At 39.7% G+C, this 25,897-nt stretch overlaps 1 protein-coding gene across 1 annotated transcript in view; it reads left to right on the forward strand.

Annotated features, from left to right (window-relative positions):
* The window catches only part of LOC122792868 (hemoglobin larval subunit beta-1-like), a 40,703-nt gene extending 18,044 nt beyond the window's left edge, over nt 1-22,659 (forward strand). The window contains exon 2 of the mRNA XM_044060427.1: nt 22,615-22,659. Coding sequence (XP_043916362.1) covers nt 22,615-22,659 — 45 coding nt within the window. The remainder of the gene's footprint in view (nt 1-22,614) is intronic.
* Nucleotides 22,660-25,897: the final 3,238 nt, after the last annotated feature.

Genomic DNA, 25,897 nt, shown 5'->3' on the forward strand with positions numbered 1-25,897 from the left:
ACTTCTTTTACATCTGAACAACTTCTGGCTCTGCTCTTGTACCAGTCCAGACTAATCTACTATCTTCATTCTACTATCATATTTCCTCATTTCAAAACTGCAACCTTTCTCTGTGATCACAAATGACTTAATGTATGTACTGTTACTACTGTTCTCATATAAAAAAAAAAAAAAAAGGGTAAAGAATTAATGCCTTTATCAACATGTAGATAGCACTATGTGTTTTTTATTACTTGATCTAGACTAATATGTATGCATTGTTGCTCACTGTCTGTGTCACAGGCATTTATTGTAAATGTTTAATTTTCTGTAACCTTGCTTTAATCTGTGGAGCTTTTCTCCCCGGGCCTCCACTGAAAATGGAAATTATCCAGCTGGACTAGCCCGGTCAACAAATGTAAAATAAAAATAAAAAATAAAATTGTTCCCACAGTTCCCATTTTTTCTATGTAATTTGCTCCTACCCTTTTCTAAATATCCTACTTTCAGTTGTTTTATCTCTGTTATTATATTCACTACTTTTAGTACAGTTGGTTTAGACTTTGATTTCCATTTTCTAGTAATTGCTTTTTGGCAACCACCAGAATTAAATATAGCAAGGCCTTAATATGCCTAGGCAATTCCAATTCTGTATCATAGCTGATAAAAATCATTTGCTTAGTTGAAACCAATCTGCTCACCCAGTATTTCTGGTAGGGTAATTTGCAGGGAATTTTTAAAGTCTGACAACTCATTACACTCCCAAATATATCTTCCCAATTGCCTCTTTCTTCCCCATCACACTTTCAACATTTGCAATCTACGTGAGGAAAACTTATTTGGCATCTGCTCGGGGTATAAAAATACCTATGCAAATACTTCCAAGCAAATATCTTAAATCTTCTAGACTTTGTTGCATATTTGTGAGCCATACATATACCCCTGTTCGGTTTGCTATCATATATTCGATAGTCAAAATAAATTCCTACCTTAAATATCGATTAAGAAGTTCAACTCGGAATGTCGAGAAGGTCAGAATATCGCAAACACACTTCCTATTGTGAATTTGACCTTTCTTGACATTTGAAGACTGCAGTCTGACACTGTACATCACATCACATGACAATTTTTGCAGGGGGGCAAGCCCCCTTGCACCCTCTATATATTCCAAATCCGAGATCGCACTACAGTGGGGAAAAGGGTAAATTTCCTGATCTCCACTGTACTACGATCTCTAGTTATAAGATCAACCTCATGTGTGAATGCACTGTGCATTTGCTGAACCGGGACTCGCACAAATGAAGGTTCAGCAACACGGAATTCAGTGAACCATACCTCGACATCCCATGGTTGCCGAATATTCACTCAAAATTGTGATTGTAAACCACCCCTGTTGTTTCTTTGTGAATTTCCTATCCATTCTCTTCCCAATCCTTTCTAACTTCCTCTGATTGATTCCTATAGTTATCATGCAATATTTTATATGCCCTACAAGTTATCTCTTTTTTAATAGCAGCTTCTGTTCTAGGTCCTACTAAAAAGTCTACCAGTGCTGGTCTTTTGCTTAGGATCACCCTATTTCTTTCTCTTTGCCTATACTCCATTAATCCTTGTTTTGGAAGGCAATCTGTAGCCTGCAATCCAAATTAATTTTATTTATTATTTATTTTACATTTGCTTACCAGAGATGTCCTACTGACCCAATGGCCATTTTTCAGTGGAAGCACAGGGAGAAAAGCTCCATTACAAAAACACATTACAAACAATAAAAGAAACTGATAACAATTGAGAATATATAACTTTGGTAAATATATGTAGTAAATAGTTTCTACATAAACAATAAAAATTGAGAGAGTAATATAAAGTGGAAAAAAGAAAGCTAACAAATAAACTAGTATGGAATAGCTTGTTCCATCACAGAGAAATGACTAATCAGTAGATCAATAGCATGGTTTTGGTCATAAATATTTATGATATTCATATATGATATATGAACAAGCATATGGCTGATTGTTGCTATACTAGTGTTACTTGTTCTAAACAGTGATAGCTAATGCAATATTGAGGTGAAATACAAGAAGGGGGGGATATGACGAAATTGTAGGAAGCTTAAGATAGGTAGATAAAAACAGGAGCGGTAGTGAGCTTGAGATAGGTAGATAGAAATTGCAATTCCATTAGAGAAGGGATAGTTTGCTTGTTAGAATTTAGTAAAGGAAAATATATTTTTGTTTTAAGAACAAGGAAGGACAGAATGATCCGGCTTAGTGCAGAAGCAAAGTCAGTTTTTGGTTAGGTGTTCCTTAAGCAGTAGTTTAAATTTGGATGTGTTGCTAGAATTTAGTCTTGTCTGAGGCTTGGAATTCCAGAATTTAGTTATTTGTTTATTTGGTAATTCTTGGCCTCTTCCTATTCTATTACCTTTGCATTTCTAATTATTTGATCCCATTACCTTGGTTCATTTGCCAGTTTTCTCCCGTAAATTTCAGCCTATTCTCTGTATCTCTAATTGCAGTCATCCCTATTGACAAAATCTCCTTTCTCCATCCCTGTGTTGACGTAGTTCTTAGAATACTTTCTGCTACTTTAGGAATATAATATTTTGTATGGCTATTGTTATTCTCCTTAAGGATCTGCATCCAGAATATCAGTCTCTCCTTATTTCTTGAGCTTCCTCCCTGTTTCATCATCATCCCTTTCCACTTTGAGTTATAGCTTTCTACTTGTGTTACGTATAAGAGCTTTAACTGTGCACCTCCAAAATACCCCTTCAAATCAGATAATCCCAAACCACCTTGTTCTATTGGAAGGATCTGCGTATCCCACTTGACTCTTGTCCTCTTACCCTCCCAGTTAAAATCCTTCAACTCTTTATTAATTGTTATCCACAACTTCTCTGGTTGCTAGAAATGTGTCTGACCTGTGTATAAAATTAAAGGGACTAAAAACATTTTCACTACTTGTACCTTGCTAACCATATCCATAAAGTAGAGCTTCCAGTTTCACAGTTTTTGTATTATCTTTCTTTAGTTAGGGTTGCCACCTTTTGTTGGCCACACCACTTGCATCACCAGTATCCATGCCCACCCTGCCCTTTCTTCCGCCCACACTCTGCCTATTCCGTGATGTCACTGTGACAGCGGGTGGGGAACGCCCTCTTTTTCTGTTCCTAATGCCTGCTTTCGGCTGATTTACTATGCTTTTCTGTAAAAAAAAAAACATAGTAAATCAGTCGATTTACAAACTCCAGTAGTCTGTTTCAACAGAATACCGGAGTTTGTACAGTGTTTTCTGGACTACTGGAGAAAAATTTTGATTTCCGAATAGTCTGGAAAAAAACGGAGGGATGGCAACCCTACCTTTAGTGCTTTCCCACATATCCTTAGCTGCCAAAACAGAACCCCTTTTAATCCATACTCCTAAGTACTTAATTTTGTTGTGTTCTCATAAATATGGATATTGCTGAACTAATTTGTGTTTCGGTACATAGTTTACAGCTATTGCCTTTGTTTTATCTTCATTAATTTTAGAACCCATCCTTGTCTCAGAATGTTCCACAACACTAAATTGTTCCACAACACTAAAATTCCTTTTCTAGTTTTATTCCAAATACATTACTAAAATCTGTTATACTATGCCCCTTAGTATAAGGTCAACAGCCCACAAAATTACCTTTAAAAACCTTTTCAAATCTTACCTATGTAGTTCATGGATATGTACATGCAATGACCTAAGGCTAAAGCAACTACTCTGACTTAGCCTATGCATACTAACACAATATTTCTCTATCTTGCAAGTCACCCTGATTCTGCAATTGCTTTTCAGGTTTCTTTGTTTACAAGTCTAGCCTAGCCTAGTCTAATCTCTTCACCTAATTGTTTCCCACTCTGCTTATGCTAAAGATGCAATTAAGCACTCTGCCTTTCTCTCTTTTCCTTTCATGAAGTGGCATTCCTTCCACATGCATACAATGATCTATGTTATTGTATTAAGCTGAGAAGTCATATAATATGACAATTATTTTTTTACTGTATTAAGTTATGCTTTCAATCTATAACTTGTATATCTGTGAGAGTTTTATCTTCTACTGCATTAAAGTTTAACTTTTTTTCCAGAAAACTGTTATGTATATTGATGTTTTATACTATTTATAGTTATACTGGAGCTTTTTTCCCCAGGCCTCCACTGACAATGGACAAACTGTTCAGTTAGACATTCATAAGAAACAAATGTAAAATGAATGAATGAATAAGGAAATAAAGTAATATAATCTACAAATAAAGCCATTTTTTCTTAATTACCATACCAATTATATCCTTGAATTTCTGAGTCCCTTATTTTCTTTGTCAGTGGTTCTAAATATAACACAAACAATGAAGGGGAAAGTGGACACCCCTGTCTGGTTCCTCTGCTCAAAGAGAACTTATCAGGGAGGAGCCCCCCTACTTTAATGTTTGCCTCTGATCCCTCGTATATCCTCCTAACCAAACTTACAGTTTTATCAGGGAATGTAAATGCTTCCATTGGCCCACTCATAAAATTCCAGCTTACTCTGTCAGGTGCTTTTTCTGCGTTAAAACCCACCAACAGTAGTATTTTCTTACTTTCTGCTTCCCTCTGGATCATCATTTTGTCAAGGTTTACTTCCCCTACACAAACTTACAGTGATCCACATCTATCAATTTGGTATCACCTTTGCCATTCTTTTAGCCATTATAGACATAAACACTTCATAATTATGGTTTAGAATTGAACTGAGTCTATATGAAGCTGGATCTGATGGGTTTTTACCATCTTTAGGTAATACAGACACCACCAACTTCTTCCAGGATATTGGTGTTTCTCCTCCTCTTAAAATACTACTAAACAAAATTTTCCAGATCTTTATCACTTTCTTCCCTCCTAGCTTCCAAAGTTCCACTGGAATACTACATATTCCTAGGGGCTTTCATGTAGATAGATTATATATCACCACTTTTTCTGATCTCATCCTGTCCTGTTCATCTACCTCCAGTCTTGGTATATTTAATTCTTCCATAAACATTTCCATTTGTACTTTTTCTTACTTTCCACATTTCTTTGCTTTATACAGATTTTCTAAAATTTCCAAAATATTTCTAATACTTGTACAGAACCTCTGGTTATTTTTCTTGATACAGGCTCCTTAAGCCTGTTGCCAACAACAACCCTTTCTACTTTCTGTTGCCTGAGTCATTGTGCTAAACGTTTTTGTGCTCTGGAGTTGTTATAAAAAAAAAAAAAAAAAAAAAGTTGCTTAACAGATCTATCTCTAACTTTTGCAGTTTAAACAAAAAATCATAGGTGTCTTTAATATAAGACCCACATCTAATTACTAAGGGTTGTAAATACTTATCCAATAAAAATCCTACATTTTCCAGTAAAGTACCTGTCAAAGATACAGTGGGTCTCATGGTGGGATTGTGCAATGACTTATGGATATTTGGTAATTCATAAAATAAAGGCAGTCTAAAAAAAATCCTGTAACAAAATCTTATGTTGTTTGGTAGAAAAAAATGCCAATTTCATAATGCATATTAATTAACATTTTAGGATCCTTGTTTAACTTTTGATATCATGGCATTTTTCATTCACCCAAACAAGAATTTTTATAAAAAATAACATCCATAATTAACACATTCCGCCTTTATCTGCCTCTTTAATAATCACTTGATTAATATGGGCCTATTGTATCACTTGCTTCAAACACGTCCATTCTTCTTTTATAAGATTATATACCAAAGGTTAGTATGTCTCAAACAATGTCAAAGCTCCTTTCATAACCAAACTTTTAAATACTTATATTACGTGTTGTTTGCTGGTGGACAGGAAGTAGACTTTTGACAGTACAACTTGTAAGTATTTGATCTAGCAATACTTTAATTTTCAAACTCAGATTCATAATCATCACCTATCAAATAAAAAGAAACACCAAGCAGAGTCCAAAGAATATGAGCAAGTATAAACTTTGCTAGAATTAGAAGCTTCACCTGTTATACATTTTGACTCCCTTTTTGTTGTGCCATAATAATAGCATAATTTGATCTTACAAAACAACTTATATGAATCTATTATTAATTTCCATCTCTGTAGCACAACGGTACGAATGAATTTCAAACCCTTTGATAAAAGATTTAACTGAATATCAGACAATTCACAACTTGACAAATGTATCACCTGAGGTGCATTTAAAACACACTGAGAATTCACACCAAAAAATTCAATAAACATTTCATTATCAAAACAGTAAATTCTCCAGAATGCATTCTGTTAAAAACTACTTTTGCTGCTTCTTTGATGTTTGATGTTGATGCCAATTATTGTTTCTCCTCTGCTTTTGTCTCATTACTTTGTGTTCCCCCAGTTCTTCATGTGAAAATGCCCATGATTGTGAGGAGTTATTCTCTGATTTTTCCATTAAACATTCAGAATGGGCTGAGTGATCTGTATCTGTATATGAGGAAACTGTCTGTGCTAAAGTGAAAGAAACACTTCTTGGAGAAGGCCTTGTTCTATACTGATAAGATCGGCCCCTCTCTCGCTTTTGAGACATTTACTGTATTCCAGTTGAAAAATATTGTGTGTTGCAAAGTCATTTTTGTCCCTTATAAGTTTATGCTGTTTCTGTTTTGCAATTGCTTCCTCTACGTTCCCCTAATTTAACATTAATTAATGATATACATTTAGAAAAATTCACAGAGGAAATCAAATTATGTAACTCAAATTACAAGGCAGAAATTTCTGTCACTATCCTCTCATGATTTCTATGGTCATGTTCCACTAAGATATGTAACCATTCCAATGAGCAATTAATTGCTGCCTGCTGCCACCATTCACAGAACCCTTTTCTTCCTGTGTGAAAGGGGATGATGGTTGACATGTAACTCTCAAACCCCTTGGAATTATGTTGAGTACCAAATATTGTTCAAAACAATGTCGTAAAAAACATTTAATTCTGTTTTGTTAGAAGTAAGCACCTTATTTCAAAATCTGTTTTTACACTCAAGCCCTCAGCCATTGTAGTTTTATTTACAATGGCAGACATACCTTCCAAAAATAATGTATCTGATCTGTCCTGCTTTTCCAGTCGCTCACTCAGTAAACCACTCAACTGTTTCAATTCTTGCTATTTCACACCTTCATCCATTGAGTGATTAGATGCAAGGCCACCCCATAATAAAGGGACCATGACCAACAACATTGTAGTCATAACAACAGGATTTTTTAAACTGGAAGCACTGGTACCTTCAACTATAACATTAGCATCTGTTCTTGAAGGAAATAACCCTGAGAACCACTGTAAACCAAACTCAACTGGCACAATAACATTTGACGGGTTACAAGGGGCAACCATAGCTTCCCCACAGGTTTTCTGATGACACATTTTCTTGGAATTGAGTACTCCAGGAACAGCAGCTGACTTTTTACCTAGGCCACAGGCATGTGATTCCACAATGGAAATGCCCTGGTTTATTATGCTGAACTGGCGCCACGAGTTACAAGAGCTCTTGAAAGATTAACATTCAGAATGCACTGATGAGCTATAAATACAAAATTGTTTTGTGTTCACTAATTAATTCATAATCAGCTGAAGTCCGTTCTTAAAGGAGTACATTACATGGTAATTCTGTGCTAAGCCCAAAAAACTGTAAAGTTTTAAACTGGAGATCGTGCATAACCTCCATTTTATCCAGCTTTAATGCAATATATTTTTCTGTGTAACCAGGTTTAAAATTAAAGCATTAGGTATTTTCTTATGAGACAAATTAATTTAAACCTGGTTACACGGAATAAATAATGTGCATTAAGGTTAGATAAAATAGAGGTTGTATATATTCTCCAGTTTAAAACGTAAAGGAAAACCGCACCCACAGGCTGAAAAAAACATGTTTATTTCATCATGTCTTGATGTTTCCAACATTTTAACACCACTTTTGGACTACATACACTATTTTTATATTTTTCACTCATTACATCCGAGTGACGCCTCCAGGTGCATCTGCAGTTAACTCCTACTGACACCTCCAGACATCAAATATTGCTTGTTCATATTTGCATCAATAATTCCAAAACCATGCTATGTACAAGGTTTTAAAATATTTAATTTTAAAGCTTACACAATGGCAAACTCAACTGCATTAATATTTAATCCCTGTCTCATGCAGGAAAATAGATATTAACTATTGTTTTATGATATTAATTTATATAGATATAATTTTCACGTTTTTCTAAATATCTCAACAACCAAGTAACACAGACAGAACTCCTTAGCCTCATATGAAAGCTCTCAGTTATATTAATAAAATGCTGCTGACAGTATGTCTGTAACTTGAGTGTTTGCTGAGATATTGTAAGTTGTTTATGAAATATTACAAATGTAACAGTTTGTGTTTACTGTGACATATAAAATTCAGTTCAAGACCTAGAACTTAAAAATACTACCACTTTAAAAATAGTTTGTGCTGAAGACTCTGCCATTTATACTTCTTTCATAGTCCATGTGGGTCCAGAGATATGAACATTCATTTGAAATGTTAGGACATAATTTGATTCTGTTAAAAGGCTTAGGCTCTGCCCATTGGAAGTTACTGTGCAAACTTCCTGAGTTCCATTGGAGTGAATGTGTTAAATGTAATTCCAGAGTCTACCCACATGGGATCCAGCATCTTGATTTTTTTAGTCTAGCTCTAGGTATCCCACAATGCAGTATTTGGCTTTAAAATATTACATCATAGCCCCTAAGCTCCTGTCAATGCATTAACGTCACATGTGTTTTCCCATATATCCTGCTTTCTTTTAGTCAGTCAGGTTTAATTACCATTTCTTCCTTTTCAATGCCTGCTTAAATGCAAACAGGGATAATCACACAGAACTGTATTCTCAGTGCTTGTTACTTCTTTTTATTTCTAAAGTAGTCAGTTTTATTTTTTGTTATGCCTGAGTTGTAGTACTTAAACTCATCTCCCCCCTCCAAACACATCCCCTTCGTATCAGTCAAGTGGCAATGGTAATTTGAGCTGTTTGCTGCTGTGACTGATAGCTCACAGCAGGAGACAAAGTTCTCATACTGCTGCCTTGTACTATCCACCTACTTACAGTGGGACACTTATTTTTGCTGCACCATAATCTCTTTCTGTCCTCAAATTTAAATTCTTACTGTGACATCCCCCCTCTGGGCTAGCAATCAAGGATCCTCAACCCTCACCACTGACACTGGTAGGGAATGTTCACTTTGAGAAAAACAGACACAAACAGTATTTTCAGATGCAGCCCTATACACCAAGTACAGTTTTTCTTAAGAGCACACAGAGAATGTACACTCCAGTCCTGGGGCTGGTCTTCCTGTCCAGACCCCAAATAAGGCTCCCCACTGACCGGTATAGAGCTGAGTCCTTGGCCAGATGTTCCAAACCAAGTCCTCCACCATCCTGTCTGTGAAATCAGTGCTCTTAGTGCCCCTGTTCAAAGTAGCTGTCACACACACTGTCTTTGAGATTTGATTTTCACACACACCTGGGAAATGCTGGCACAGCTTACCCACTCTGCCACCACCACCCTGACTATAAGGTAGATTTGCTCTCACCACAGCACCCAAAGCCAGCTACTTTAAGGCTCTTTCTAGGTTATCCAATCACACTTATTAAAACGAATACTTATACAAATTATAGTGTTTGACGAAGCAGCAAGACTTAAAGAAGCATGGAGCCACAGTGCCACTAAATAAATGCAAGTACTGTCAAAGGTTAAATGTTTTCTAAAAAACAGCCACAATGAAAAATGTAGATATATTTAATAATAAGTAAAAAAACATGAAAATACTGGATATCTATTTACAATAAAGACCAGAGTTTCAATCACAGGAAATATAAAAAACAACACAGATGGAAAGACTCAAACAGATACAGAAAAACATTTAGCTAACCTCACTATATTTTAACTGACTGAAGAATTACTGTTCCCTAGTTACTTACTAAAAGCAAGGCAAAATGAAAGTGGATGAGTGTCTTGTCAGGTTCAAAAAGAGAGTGCACTCGTCACATTTCTCACTAGCATTCAAATACATTTTCAGTGCTGGATACAGAATGACATCACATCTGGTCACCTGACGCTGTTTCCCACACTACCTTCTCACTAGAAACTGAGCCAGGATCTGGCACTGATGTGCCACAATACACACATAGAACTTTAGCTAATGTTTATTACAGCATCTGGAAACTGTAAAACAATTCCAACACTTCCACACTTCCTGCAGGAACTAATAAGCCATTTTCTGGTACATCAGAGTCACAATTAGTTCACCACTAAGGACTACAGAGCAGAATCCCAGCCCAGACTTTTCAGAGACATTGCATCTCTGGCTGCATTCAGACCTGTGAGATAAAATCTCTATGATCTAAACCAAGTCATTTAATTTCAGGCTAGTTTCTTAAGGTTAGCTGGGCTGAGCTTAACCCCTTCCCTTCCAGTATCCTCTGTTAAAATATGTACATTTCATAATTTACAACAGTACAGTCTGACATACATGTATATTTCATTTCTGTCCAGCAGGACCCACTGTTGATACATTTTTAACACAAGCAACTTTACAAAAACATTTTAATACAAGCCTCTGTATAAATCAGTTTGATAGTCAAATGACATATAATTATTTACAAAAACAGCTAGCTATGCTAGCATATGTTATACATGCACTGCCCTACTCCCCCAGCACAGCTGGCACTACCTCTCATCACATCACTCCCCCTTTGAAGACTCAAGCTAGTTTTTCAAGTGACTCTAGAGGAACATTGCTTGAGAGAAATGTGCCTGTCTGGGAACACATTAACCCATGCCCTGTTTTGAGAGCCCATCTGCATTGTCATTGCTGACCGCACTATGGTCCTGTACTGTCATGCCATATGCATGCAACCCTAGGCTCCACCTTAATAACTTAGCATGTTGCTGGCTGTCTCGATGTAGCCATGTTAAGGGATTTTGGTCTGTATCCATGTTAAGGGATTTTGTTCTGTATCCACAGTGAATTTCCTTCCATACAGATAGGGCTGAAGTATTTGCAGTGCCCATACTATGGCTACACATTCTTTTTCTACAGCTGCATAACATTCCTCCCTGGTTTGGAGTCTGTGGTTGAGCTGTACAACAGAGTGCTCTTCTTCCTCTGAGGAAACCTGACTGAGTACAGCCCCCACCTCATGGTTTGAAACATCAACCTGCAAAACAAATTCTTTGCTGTAATCTGGACTGGCTAACAGAGGGGGTCCTCCTAAAGACCCTTTAAGCTTTTGGAATGCCTGCTCACAAGCTGGGGTCAACACCAATTTATCTGACCAGTTTTTCCTTGTCAGATCTGTGAGGGGAGCAGCTATTGTACTATAATTGGGAACAAACTTTCTATAGTACCCCACTGTCCCCAAGAATGCCCACACCTTCTTTTTGGTAACAGGGGCAGGCCATTTCTGAATAGCTTCCACTCTGGCAGGTTCCGGCATGACCTTACCACTCCCCACGCTATGTCCCAGGTAGGAGACCTCTGCAATATATTCCTGAAACTTACTGGGCTTAATGGTCAGTCCTGACCTTTGCAGTCTGCCCAGGACATCCTTTACATGCTGAAGGTGTTCTTGCCATGAATGGCTGTAGATAAACTATATCATCCAGGTAAGCAAGGGCATAATCTCTTGCTCCTGCTAGGATATGATCTACCAGCCTCTGGAAGGTCACTGGGGCATTTTGTATCCCAAAAGGCATCTTTGTGAACTCATATAATCCAAAAGTCACAAAGGCTGACCTCTGTCTAGCAGTGGGGATCAGCGGTACCTGCCAGTAGCCCTTGGTCATATCAGTAGTGGTCATATACTTAGCCCAACACAGCTGCTATAAGGCTTCATCTCTCCTAGGCATGAGGTTAGTATCTGACTATGTGTGACTGTTTAGTTGTCTGTAGTCCACGCAGAACCTGGTGCTGCCATCCTTCTTTGGTACTAGCACCACTGGGGAGGTACAGAGACTGTTGGATTCCTGGATTACTCCCAGTTCCAACATTTCCTACATCTCCTCACTCAGAGTTTGTCTGATTTGCTCAGGCACCCTGTAAGGAGTGTACTTGACAGGCCTTTGGGGTCCTGTATCCACATGATGCTGCACTAGGTGGGTGCATCCAGATTTTCCAAAAAAACATGTCCCCAGACTCCTGTAATACTGCTCAGATTTCTTGAACCTGGGTAGGGGATAGCCATTAGGACATTGCTACCCCTTCCACTGAGGTCTCAGTCTGAGCCTCACTGAGGAGATCAGTCACTAGATCCTCTCAGACTCCTCCTGCCACCCAATGCAAATACTCAGCACAAGGGCCTGTCTATCATGGTAAGGTTTCATCATGTTAACATAGTACAGTCTGTGCCCCTGCCTAGCAGTTTTATCATGTAGTTAACATCACTGACATTCCTTACCACTTTGACAAGTCCTTTCCAAGCTGCCTGCAGCTTATTGTGTCTGACAAAAATGAGCACCATAACCTGCTGTCCCATAGCATACTCTCAGGCACAAGCATTTCTGTCGTACCAGACTTTATTCTGCTGTTGGGCTCCTGCCAGGTTCTCCTAGGCCAAGCCCATGAGCCCCTTGTCCTGAAGTTTAAGATGTATGCCACAACAGACTCCTTCAGGGGTTCACACACACCCTCCCACTCATCATGAATCAAATCAAAGGGCCCCCACTCACCCTTTGTCCATACAGCAACTTTACGGGTGAAAAATCTGTGGATTCCTGGGGTATCACTCTGTATGCAAACAACAGATGGGGCAAATATTTGTCCCACTCTCTCTCTTAAACTGGTCTGGAAATGCCCTTAGCATGTTCTTCAGTGTAGAGTTTAACATCTCCACAAGTCTATTAGACTGGGGGTAGTAGGAGATTGTCTTTAGGTGCTTCACCCCACAGCACCCCCACAGACAAGCCAGCAGGTCCGACATGAAATTGGCACCTCTGGCAGTCAGTGTTCTGCTCGGGAAAACTACCCTGCTGAAAATCTCTAACAAAACATTTGCCACCTTCTCTGCCTCGATGGAGGACAGAGCCACCAGCTCAGGGTATCTAGTAGTATAACCTACTACCACTAGGATATATTTCTTCCCTGTGGAACTTGGGGTACTCAGAGACCCACAATATCCATAGCTACCTTCTGAAACTGCTCCTCGATCACAAGCAAAGGCATCAAAGTAGCGTTGACTTTGTCTCATGCCTTGTCTACTTTTTGCCACTATTCACAGTTCTGCAGTCCCCGTTACATCCCTTGCAAGCCCAGACCAATAAAAGTTCTGCACAATTTGTCTTTTGGTATGCTTTATACCCATATGACCTACAAAAGGAATGTCATGGGCTATGGCTAGAAGTGCCAGATGGTAGGCTGTGGACACTACCAACTCCTGCATTAACTCACCCTCTAGCCATCCCTCAGGGATCCACTGTATATACATTAATCCGTTGTTTTAGTATACAAACTCCCCTTTTCATTGAGAATCAGGTGCCTCCTTAACTACCTCCCTTAAGCCTCATAATGTAGGATCCAAGAGCTGAGTCTGTCTCAACCATACCTTTTTGACCCTTCCCAACTCCCCTTCCATAGGACGTCTAGTATCTTCTGACAGTGGTGCCTCACTGTCAGCCTGGGTACTACCACTCACCTCTGCCCCTTGCAGTCACCCTGTCCAAGGGAACATCAGTATCTGTCAGCAACTGTGTCTTACCTTCAGACTCACTGCTACAGGATAGCTCCCTCCCTGAAAGAGCCACATCACCAGCCTCGGCTTCAGGTGTAGGGTCTGTCTGGGTCTCCCCCAGGCTACCAGACCCACATGCCTGTCTCCAGACCTGACTGCATGTAACTGCATGCACACAAGGTACTGCATTATCAAAATCATTCCTTATCAAAACATCTGCAGGGATATCCTCAAACACACTTACTTTCTTGCTTCCTTTTTTTCACCTTCTCAGTGAAGGTGAACCCTGGCCAAAGGTATTTGAAATGAAGTCCCCCCTATAGCTCTGACTGGAGTGGCCTTCCCAAGCAAGTACTGCTCCTCATTAACCACTGCAGACTTCACAGTGGTTATGCCAGAGGCTATGTCTCTGTTGGCAGTGGCCTGTTTTCCAGCCAGTAAAATATGATACAAACTCCGGTGATAGACTGGTTACCCTGTTGTCTCCAGACAACTTACCATTGGCACTTGCTGGCTTCCTCACCTTGTGTTCCCCACCTTGCTTCAGTAGACATTTGTATGCTACATGGCCTCTCTAGTTACATTTAAAACATCTAAACCCTGATCCTGGCTGTGTACCTGAGCTAGCGGGTTCCTCTTTTACTGCTGGACTATGTTGAAATGGTTTAGGCTGCCCACCACGGGTTCTCTTATATTCATATACAGCACTGGGCTTCTTGTTCAGTGGTGCCCTGCTTGCCAAGTACAGATCCCCTTTTCTTCTCAGCTCATCTGTAGAGTTACACTTCTGGTATGCCACCCAGATTCTCATGCCCTTAGGCAAAGTGCTAAGGACTTGTTCCCTCACCAAAATGTCTGCCAACCTTTCAAAAGTGGTGACCTAACACCAAATCACCCACCTATGAAAATAAGTGCTTAGCTCATTAATATAATCACATACAAATTCATTTCCCCTACATCTAATTCTCACAACATTTTTTTTTCTGTAAGCTTCAGGTGTTAACTTAAAACATTAAAATAAACATTCCACAAAAAGACAGTGCCAGAGTATCAAGCAGGGCTCATCACCAACCAAACAAATCACAAAATAGACACTATATAGGTGAAGAACTGACTCCAACAAATGTACAGGGATAAACAATATTTTAATAGCAACAACATAGAACAGTCAAAGTAAACAAGCAATAAAACTAAACGCTTAACAGAATCACCAAATTTTTCATTCGAGTTTAGGACTTTTTCAGACATACTACCTCTATATCACCACTCCCCTATATTTATACTAAATCATACTGAGCAATTAAACCTCATTATTCAATTAAATCACCAATTACCCTTTCACTAGAAACTGAGCCAGGCTCTGACACTGATGCATCACAATACACACATAGAACTTTAGCTAAGGTTTATTACAGCATCTGGAAACTGTAAAACAACTCCAGAACTTTCACCCTTAGTTCACTACTAAGACCATTAGAGCAGGATCCCAACCCATGCTTTTCACAGACAAATGTCTCTGGCTGCATTCAGACCTGTGAAATAAAATCTTTTTGGCCTAAACCAAGTCACTTAATTTCAGGCTTTTTTTCTTAAGGTTAGCTGGGCTGACCTTAACTCCTTCCCTTTCAGTATCCTGTGTTAAAATATATATATTTCATCAGTTACAACAATACAGTCTGACATACATGTATATTTCTTTTCTGTCCAGCAGGACCAACTGTTGAAACATTTTTAACACAAGCAACTTTACAAATGCATTTTTAACACTAGCATCTATACAAATTAGTTTGATATTTAAATGACATATAATTCTTTACAAAACTCCAGCTGGCTATGCTGGCATATGTTACACATGCACTGCCCTACTCCCCCTGGCAGACCTGGCACTACCTCATATAATCACACTTACTACCTAGAAATTGGTAACACATTGTTTGGCAAACCTTCCAACTTCATTTTTCGGGGATTCCTGAGAAAGCAAAATTCTTAAATAATTGTGTCACAAAGGCTGTAAAAATAAAATATTTTGTTTTTATATAGCACTGTGATGCCCTAAAATAAGACATTTTGAATCAATTTGCATTTATTTTCTAAACAATAGTAATACAAGTTTAAACTGTCACATTATTATTGACTTAACAGTAATCACCACTGATTACCTGAGAAGTTATGAGGGACAGGTCAAAAATAAGATTAAAAAATTATGAGTATTCTGCAAAATCAGGCCATTTACCTCTTATTGTACTGGTGTCTGTATTTGCTCCCTGTAATTTGTCTCTTGGAAATGGAGGATGTATCCAAATTGTCTGCACCAACTTTCTTAAACTTAAACCAGTACAGCATTGTTAATGCATCTTCTCCAATTTATTTTTCTTACATTGTAGCTCAATAGGTGGCCCCCTTCACTATTTTGTTTCTGATTTCAGTCACTTCAGTTTTTCATTCCTCTTTATAAATCTAGCCCACATATTACTATTTATAGCGTTTATGTAAATATGTTTATTCCCTTCCCTTTTTAATTCCAAGATACCACTATTGGTGTTTCTTAAATCTCCAATGTCACTTATTTTAGTGAAAGTAAGTTGTTTATTGTAAAGACATCCAGGTTCATATCCCTGCATCAGACGAAAGAACATGCACTGAAATACTGTCTTGCTTGGACTGAATGCATTACTCATCCACCTTGAGTGCCTTTTGTATGGCGACAGACCATATCTGTGCTAAATGACAGTGTTAAATAAAGAATTCACAAAAGGCTACTCCTGGAATGGCTGTCTTACCCAAGGTTACTATTATACATTTCTTGGTATGGAATTTTAAGCCTTGACTCTAGCACCACTTATTAGTTTGTATCAGGCCTTCTTGGAAAGTATCTATGTCTTTGGGGTATTTTATGAATGAGTCTAGTTTGCAGTCACCTGTGAACCTGGTCTTCCAGAGACCAGTGACATTAGACTTTACTTCAGAGAAGACCACTAATAGAGTACAATGTTCCCTTTTGCATGTACCTCACCAGACACCTGCAGCAGCTGGAGAGACACAGGGGTTTCTCACCAAGAAAATTCAGGACCTCCAAAACATGACCTATATGGAAAGACTGAAAGCCCTGTCACTGTACTCTGTATCCTACAGGCTGCTGAGAGGCGACTTGTGCTAGCCTACAGACCAGTCTCTGACCCTGCCCTAATGGAAATGCTGCATATCTGCAAATCAAATGGGACAAGAAACACTCACTCCAGGAATCTCAACCTAGCACATGACATTAACAGAACATGCTGGAGAGACAGATAAATATCCCAGAGATTTCTGCTCCTCTGGAATAAACTCCCAATTCATGTGAAACAGAGCTCTTCAATTACCCTATTCAAGAGCAACCTAGACAACTGCATTGGAGACCGTAACTTCACTCTGGGGATGGTATCTATGTCCCATATGGACAGGGCAGTCACTGCTGATCATAGACTCACTTTGTGAATAATAACCATGGTCAATTAGGGAACATGGGTGTAACATGGCTAGGCTTGTAAAGGCCTTAGGGCCATTAGCCTAGTAACCTCCTATGAACCTATGCCAAAAAGGAGCTGCCCCAGCACCAAACATTTGATGACTCTGCTAGTGACTGACCATTTTGCATACTTCTTGGGACTTATCTGTAAGCCAGATGATTGTCTAGTGTGTGACATAGGAGTTTGCACCTGATTTCACGAGCTTGTCTACAATGTTTGCGTGGGGTATTATGTAGAATGCCTTAGCATGTCAAGGTAGGCCATATGTACCATATTGCCCTCATCCATTACTTTGATGACTTTCTTGAAGTGCACCAGGTTGATCAGGCATGACCTGCCCTTGACTAAATCAAACTAGGTTAGGTCCAGTGTCATTATTTATCATATAAGATATTTTTTTCAATGGCTTTACATATGAGACTAGTCATAATTATAAGTCAGTAATTACCCTGGTCAGTAGATGACCTGCCCTTGTGCAGAGGGATAACAGCTGTAGTCCAGCATTAATTTGGTATTAAGTCTGTTTGGAGGCTATGGTTAAATAATCATTCTAGTGGACCTTTCAGGTCATGTTTCTTGCTATCTAGGAGGAATCTTGGGATATTATTAGGACCCATTGATGTAGTGTTTTTGGCCTTTTAGAAATCATTGAGAACCTATTCCCTGGTGATAATTATAGTTGGAGTTACTTCTTGAGTGGTGTCAAGGGGAGAAAGCAGTTGGAGCAGACTTTATTGGCCAGTAGATTCACTATGTCTTTTGGCTAAGTGTAGGTAGCTTAATTTACCATTAGTTTAGCATATTGTTGTGTATTGCCTTTGAGATTGTTGACATTGCTAAATCAGGCCTTGCAATTGTTCTTAGGCTAAGAGGCTAATTTAAGTTTATTAAATTTTGCCAGAGTGTCACTTAATAGTAGTTCATTTGCCTTAGACTAATTCCTGAAAGTTCTAGATCTGGCTAGTGTCCCAGGTTTTATTTCAAAGGAGACAACTTCATGGTCTGACCTGATCTTTGAGGATGTTACACTGTGCGTGCACGTGTGTGTGTGTGTGTGTGTGTGTGTGTGTGTGTGTGTGTGTGTGTGTGTGTGCGCGTGTGAGCAAGCATGTGTGTGCTTGTCTGTGCAGGAAGGGTGGTTTTAACCTTCACCCATGTTCATGAGGGCTAGGTTGAGCATCTTTGCACCGCGAGTAGGCATATGAACTAGCTGGAATGTTTGGGCCTGTGAGTTTGGGGTTGTTAAGGATTCTCAGTTTATAGTGGTGTAGTTGATGTTCCCCATGAATATGATATTGGGTTGACTGGAAAGTTACTCTAGTACAGTTAGTTACCTCACTGCTTATACACACACAAGCTGGCTCACCAATCCTGGGTAGAGGGAAGCAGCTTGGCTCTGCTTTGGTTACTGTTTTGGGAGGTTGCATATACAAATACATTTATTGGTAAGCTTACCACAGAAACCATTACCACAACTGCAGAAATGGCCAAGTCCCTTACAACCAAGTCCTACTGCATCCCCCCCCCCCCCCGCACAAAGCATGTAGGTCCAGAGCACTGAACTGTGCTGTTACAGCCATACTGCACCCCCAAAAAAAATTTCAGACCATGACTTGACATTGCAATATATTATCTATTTTGCCGTATCACACTAATTGCATTGCCTTTTGCATACAGTACAAGGGCAGAGTACATGTTAGACTTCCCTTAAAATGCAGTCTGTGACAAGCTTCAGCATCATATTATGGCAGCCAGTCCCACAGATGTCCATTAACATGGGTGCTAGTGTTCAGCACAAAGCATCCATGCCACATCACACCAGGCAGGATCACTATCGTAGTGAGATTAACCTGGTCAATCAAAACTAAATAAATAATACACTACATTATCCCTCTTTCCTTTCCACCTCTCAGCTGCTTTCAAAGAATTACTGAAGGTTTACCCAGTTTCCAAACTAATGTAAATACTGTATCATTACACTCTGTTTTCTAGAATGTACATATACAGTCTAATCTAAACTACTTGTGTTATTGCTTATGTATCTGTCTTTTTATGAACTGTTTTGAATTTCATCCAGGCTTATCCTGAACTTGGTCAGTGCTGATCAGTGCACTACCCCAGTAAACAAATATTCTACACACAATGCATGTGTGTGTATCATATATATGTTATATAAGGCCTGTAACAAATCAAGCTGTACCCACAACTGCAAACAGATAAAAGATTGCATACAAAATACTAAACAATGTACCATGCAAGCAGCAACACCGAGTTACCTCATTATTATAGTATTGCAATGAAATATAATCTGCAAAATGAAATGTACAAAACATTAAGAACAATTAAATTAGATCAATAACAAAAAGCCTGTAACAGACACTAGTTTATGCAAACGCTTCAGCAGTGGTTCAGTTCATCACCCATCCAACAAGTAAATGGTTATAGCAAGTGATTAACACACTCATTGTTACACTACAGAGACACACAATGGGTCATGAAGGTGCTAATGGGGGTATAAACAAATAGCAGAAAGCATGTGCATACATTTACAAAATTAACAAAAGCACAGCAGAAATCAAATGCCTAACCAGTTAGCATCATTGCTGAAGAATGCAGTTAAGCCATCTCTGTCATGGGATTAAAATAGCATCATTTTAGTACATTTCTCTGCTTTGTGAAAAGAGGTTGTAGACTTAGTTGTTCTGCTTAATTACAAATGGTTTTGCCCCAATATTAACTGTATACTCAAAGTCTAAGGAATAAATAAATGCCCGTGGCCCACCAACCAACATGCTGCCAATCATCACAGTGAAATGCCCAACAGTATCAATGTTGTATATGTGCAACCCAAATCAGAACTGGAAACACTGCTAGAGACATATGAAGAACCTTTAAAAACATTTCATAGGTTCATAGGTGTGTACTAGGCTAATAGCCCTTGGGCCTTTACAAGCCTAGGCATAGGATTACCCTGGCATAGTGCCACCCGACCTTACTTCCCAGTGCTTCTGTCGAGTAGAGCCACTGGTGTTATCCCCAGGGCAACTTTTCTGTTTCCCATCCACTCATCAAGATTTCTCTTGAAGAGGGTCAGTGAGGTGCTCTGCTTGACATGTGTGGGAAGTCTGTTCCGTAGCATGGGCAGTCTCTTGGTTGTGAACCTGTCCCTCTAGTATGTTCTGTTAATTGTGGTAATGAGGTTGAGATCTCTGGAGCGTGTGTTGCGGAGGGATTGGGATTTCTTTAGATGTAGTATTTCTAACAGAGCTGGGTCAGACATGGCTTTGTAAGTCAAGCAGAGATCGCCTCTAAGTAGGCTATATGAGACAGAGAATAGTTGGAGTTTTTGAGTCTCTTCGTATAGGGCAAGTGTTTAAGGCCTAGGATCCTCTTTGTGAGGTACTTTTTCAGCCTCTCCAGTTGTTGCAGGTGTCTAGTGAGGTACATGCCAAATGGGGCATTGTACTCGATGATTGGCCTAATGGGGGAAGAGTAGAGGGAGACAATGACCTCTTTCTTCCTGGAAGCAAAACCCTTAGTAATGAGATGTGCCACATAGAAGGACTTTTTGACCACAGTGGCAATGTGGTGATCGAAAGAGAGGTTGCTATCAATCTGTGTTCCCAGATCTCTTATAATGTCTTCTGTGTTCAGTGGACTACCATCAATGTGGTAATTCATGGGAACTGGGTTTTTCCCAAAGGGGATGATTACACATTTTTTGGCATTGAGCCAAAGGCCATGGTTCTGACACCAGTCGTTGGTCACAGTGAGACCATTCTGTAGGATGTCAGCATCACTTGTGGAGTTAATAATGGCTCCCAACTTGCAATTGTCTGCAAACTTTGTCAGCCAGAGTCCCTTCGTGCTGGTCTGGACTTCAGAGAAGTAGACACCAAACAGGAGAGGACCCAGGACCAAACCCTATGGGACTCCACTTGTTACTAATCGGTAGTCTGACTTGGAGTCAGCTACTTTCACACTGTGGGTTCTATCTGTGAGCCAGTTTGCAACCCACCTAGTGATATAGGGATTGATGCCAAGCTTAGTGAGTTTTTCTATGATTCCAGAGTGGGGAATGGTATCAAAGGCCTTGGCCAGATCAAGGTAGGCTTTATGAACCACCTTGCCTTCATCCACAGCTCTGGTGACTGACTCAAAGAGGTCGACCAAGTTGAGCAGGCATGATCTACCCTTCACAAAACCAAACTGTGTGGGATCCAGAATTTGGAGATTCCCTATATCCTTGTTTATTAGGTCCATGATGATGCTTTCCATAGCTTTGCATATCAGACTCATCAGGCTAATGGGTGATAGCTCCCAGGGTCTGTAGTCGTTCCGCCTTTGTGGAGAGGGATAACTGTAGCAGTGCACCATTTGGCAGGGACAAAGCCTGAGGTGAGGCTGTGATTGAACAGAACACACAGGTGAGGTGCCAGTTCACTCTGTAGTTCATGTAGAATACAACCAAGGATATTGTCAGGTCCCTTAGAAATTGTATTCTTGGCCTTGGACAGTGCTGTTTTAACCTGTGCCACAGTAATACTGGGTGCCTGGCAATCTACTGGTATTGTGATTGGTTCTTTGGGGGGGGGGGGTAAAGTTGGCACTGATCTGTCGGCCAGTATACTGACAATAACTGTTGGCTTGGTATAGGAGGTATCATTGTGCAGTAGCTCAGAACAAATCTGGGTATTGCCGTAAAGATTCTTTACATAACTATAGAAGGCCTTGTGGTTGTCTTTGCTATCTGCTGCAATTCTGCTTTCATACCTAGCTTTAGAGGATTTGATGAGGAATCTCAACTTTTTGTTCAGGCAAACAAGGGAGTTTTTTCAGTCTTGGGACTTCACCTTATTCCACATCAGTTTCCTCCTTATGTTGTAGAGTTTGTTTATGGCAGGGGACCACCAGATTGGCTTTCTTTTTTGGAGGAGACTGTCTTGGCTCTATTGGGTATGGCAAGATTCATGCATTTGTGTATGTGTTCGTACAGTGCATTGGTATATGATTCTGCAGTCACGTAACTATTCTCCATTTGCATGGGTGCCATGAAGTTAGCCACCTCTGTTTTTAAGATCCCAAAGTTAGCTTTGGAGAAGTTTTTCATGGTGGTTACCTTTGCTGGAGGGGGGGGGGTGTGGAAGGGATGTGGATTTCCTTATTAAAAAAGGCATGTTTTTTTCAGTCTGTGGGTGCAGTTCTCCTCTGTGCTTAACACAGAATTACCATGGAAGTTGCTCCTTTAAGAAGTAACTTAGGTTGATTGATGTTTTCTTTTTTTTTGTTTATATTAATTAATTAATTAATTAATTAATTACTTAATGAATGAATGAATGAACCAGATTTGTTCTGATTAATTAATTAATTTACATTTTTTTTTTTATTTATAGCCATTAAGGGCATTTGGAATTTTAACCTTTGAAAAGTTCTTATAACTTGAGGAGCCAGTTCAACATAATACAGCTGTTTTAACCATATTATGTTCTATCTTGGATACCAGATATTATATTGCAGACTTGCCATGATGGCTTGGGGAATGGCAACTAGCTCAATTTGACTTTTCAGGATTCTTACATTTCATCAGAGCAAAATATTATAGCAGATAAGCCCAGCAGGATCAAGACAGACTCTCACAAGTGGAAACTACACCCGGGAGTCTTCTAGGAACGGATCCAACTATAGTGAATACCTCAAATAGATCTGTTTGCCTCCTTTCAAAATGGATAGTTAAAGAAATTTTGCTCCAGAATTCCTTGGAAACAAACCTGGAAGACAGATTTTTTTTTTCTTTGCTATGTACAGGAACTTTCTTCTGTGCTTTTCTATCCTTTTCACTGATATCCAGAGTTCTTTAAAGATCCAGAAGGACTCTCCAGAGGTAGTGGTGGTGACTATCCTTTGGCCCAGACAACAGTGGTTCTCCCTTCTTTTGAAAATAGCCAAGGGCAAATATCTATGGGCCACTTCTGCTTAAATACTAGGAGACCAGTCACAGTCTGAGTACCCCAGGGCTCAGTGTTGGTCCTGCTCCTGTTTGGCATCTACTTGTCATAAGTCAAGGCTAATATTGAAGGCCTCTGGCTCACCAGGTTCACAGATAACTGTAAATTGGCTTTGATAGATTCCTCCAATGACACCAATATCCAACACGAGGGTCTGACACAAACAAATGATTGGTGCCAGAGCCATGGAGTAATGCATTTCTTCATGTTGAGTTTTATAGAGCCCTTTGGGAAGTTGTCCACCCAAGCTAATTACTATATCAGTAAAATGTCTCTAAAAGTTAACCTACTAGTTAAGGATTTGGGAACATAGCCAAGATAGTAAGAAAATGGACAGTGGACAGTGGTCTCACCTTCGATAACCACATCGCCACAACATTCAGGAAATCCTTCTATGTGGCACACCTCATCACTAAGGGCTTTTCATCCAGAAAAAAGGAGGTCATTGTCCCACTGTACTCATCCGTCATTAGACCCATTATAGAGTACAATGCCTCGATTGGTATGTACCTCACAAGACATCTGCAACAGCTGGAAAGGATGCAGAAATACCTCACTAAAAGAATCACAGGCCTAAGCAGATGCCCTATGCTGACTGTCTAAAAAAACTCCAGCTATACTCTGTGGCATATTGTCTACTCAGAGGCGATCTATGCTTAACATACAAGGCCATATCAAACCCTGAGCTGTTGGACATGCTCCACTTAAAGAAATCCCAGTCCCTCGGAGCCACACACTCCAGGGATCTACACCTTGTCATCACAATGAACAAAACATGCTGGAGGGATAGGTTCCTGCCCCAGAGACTCCCCATACTCTGGAATAGACTGCCTATACATGTCAAGTAGGGTGCCTCCTTGGCTTTCTTCAAAAGGAACCTTGACAGTTAGATGGGAGATAGGAAATTCACCCTGGGGATCACGTCAGTCGCCCTGCTAGACAGGGGTCCAGGGAAGTAAATATTGTGGGAAGAAATATCCAGGGAATTGTTATGGCTAGGCTTGTATAAGCCCTAGGGCCAATAGCCTAGTACCAACATATGAACCTATAAAATCATTCTGTTTTGCCCAACTCATAACCAAGGATATGGCATCCAGGTCCAGGGAAGTTACAGTACCACTCTACTCAGCCCTTGTCAGACCAATTATCAAATACAGTGCCCCTTTGGCAATTTCCTAACCAAGGCACCTGCAACAACTGGGACACCCTCAAAGGTTTATGAATACTCTGTACTACAAAGATCACCTAAATGCCCTGTTTCTTTACTCAGTCTCTTACAGGTTACTGAGAGCTGATCTTTACCTTGCATATTCAGACCCATCTCTGATGAACTTCTTGCACATCCGCAAAACAAACAGCACCAGGAACATTAGATCCAAGGACCTGAACTTTGCCTGTAACATAAATAACACATGCTGGAGATAATTATATGTGTCTCAAAGGATCCTCACACAATGGAACAGGCTCCCCATCCAGTGAGGCAGAGTTCATCCCTGACCCTTTTCAAGTGAAACCTTGATCAGTGGATGGGAAATCGTAAATTCACCCCTGTATGTCCCCCATATCTCTGATGGACAGAGGCCAACAGTAAGATAACTATTCCCAAACTAACATACCCCCCATAACTCTTGGCTACCTCCTTACTAGCATACCCCTACCATACAGGTGTCCAGTGTACTCGATGACAAAACTGGGTTGGGTTGCAGGCTAGGCTTATAAAGACCCTGGTGGTTAACAGCCTAGTACAAACCTATGAAACTATGAACCACTAGCTTCCCCACAGACTGGATTTACTCACACAAGACAGGGGTTGTGTGATAAACCGCAGCTTGAAAACACTTCAGCAGACTGCCTTGATGATAGAGTTTTGATAACCTGTAGGCATGTGTTCTCTGAAGATGTGCAGCAGGTACTAAAAGAGACTAAAAACATTCTGCTAGGAAAACATATACATTCATGTGTAAAATACTTTGTAATTGGTGCCGTACTAAGAACCTAGACCTTTTCAAGGTCCAAATGCATCTAGTTTTAGAATAATTGTGTGAGTTGTTATCCTCCTGCCTTTTAGGGTTGGGAGGATGGCCTAATGGTTAAGGTGTTTGCCTTACAGACACAAGGTACAGGGTTTGAATCTCACAGGGGATAATTGTCTAGGCTTAAAATGGCTCACAAGGGCAGTTAGCCTAGTACTAATCTATGAATCTATGAATCTATACTCTTCTATCAAAATTTATCTTTGGGCTATTTCTGCTTAAATACCATTAGAACCCCTCTACACTTCTTCCTGTCCTCAGGTCAACCAGTTTTTGAAAGGGGTTTTACATATTTGTCCACCAATAAAATAGGTGGCTTCTCCTTGGGATCTTAACTTTGTGCTTGAAAAGCTGACACGTTTTCCATTTGAACCTGCTCATCAGGCTAGACTGGGGTTCTTAACTCGAAAAACTGTTATTCATTGATTTGACTTCTGAAGGACAGGCAAGTGGGTTACACACTTTTATGGTGAGTCTGTTTGCCTCCTTTTTCACAAGGATGGGATTTCTGTGAGAACAAATGTTTCTTTCATACCTAAAGTGGTTTTGGGGTTTGCATGAGCCAATCTGATTATCTCCATGTATTCTTTCCAGAACCTAAAGACAAGGAAGAAAGAATATTACACACCCTGGATGTC

The sequence above is a fragment of the Protopterus annectens genome, chromosome 2.part0 (genome assembly GCF_019279795.1).
Source record: "Protopterus annectens isolate FY-2018-M chromosome 2.part0, PAN1.0, whole genome shotgun sequence".
NCBI classification, from domain to species: Eukaryota; Metazoa; Chordata; order Ceratodontiformes; family Protopteridae; genus Protopterus; species Protopterus annectens.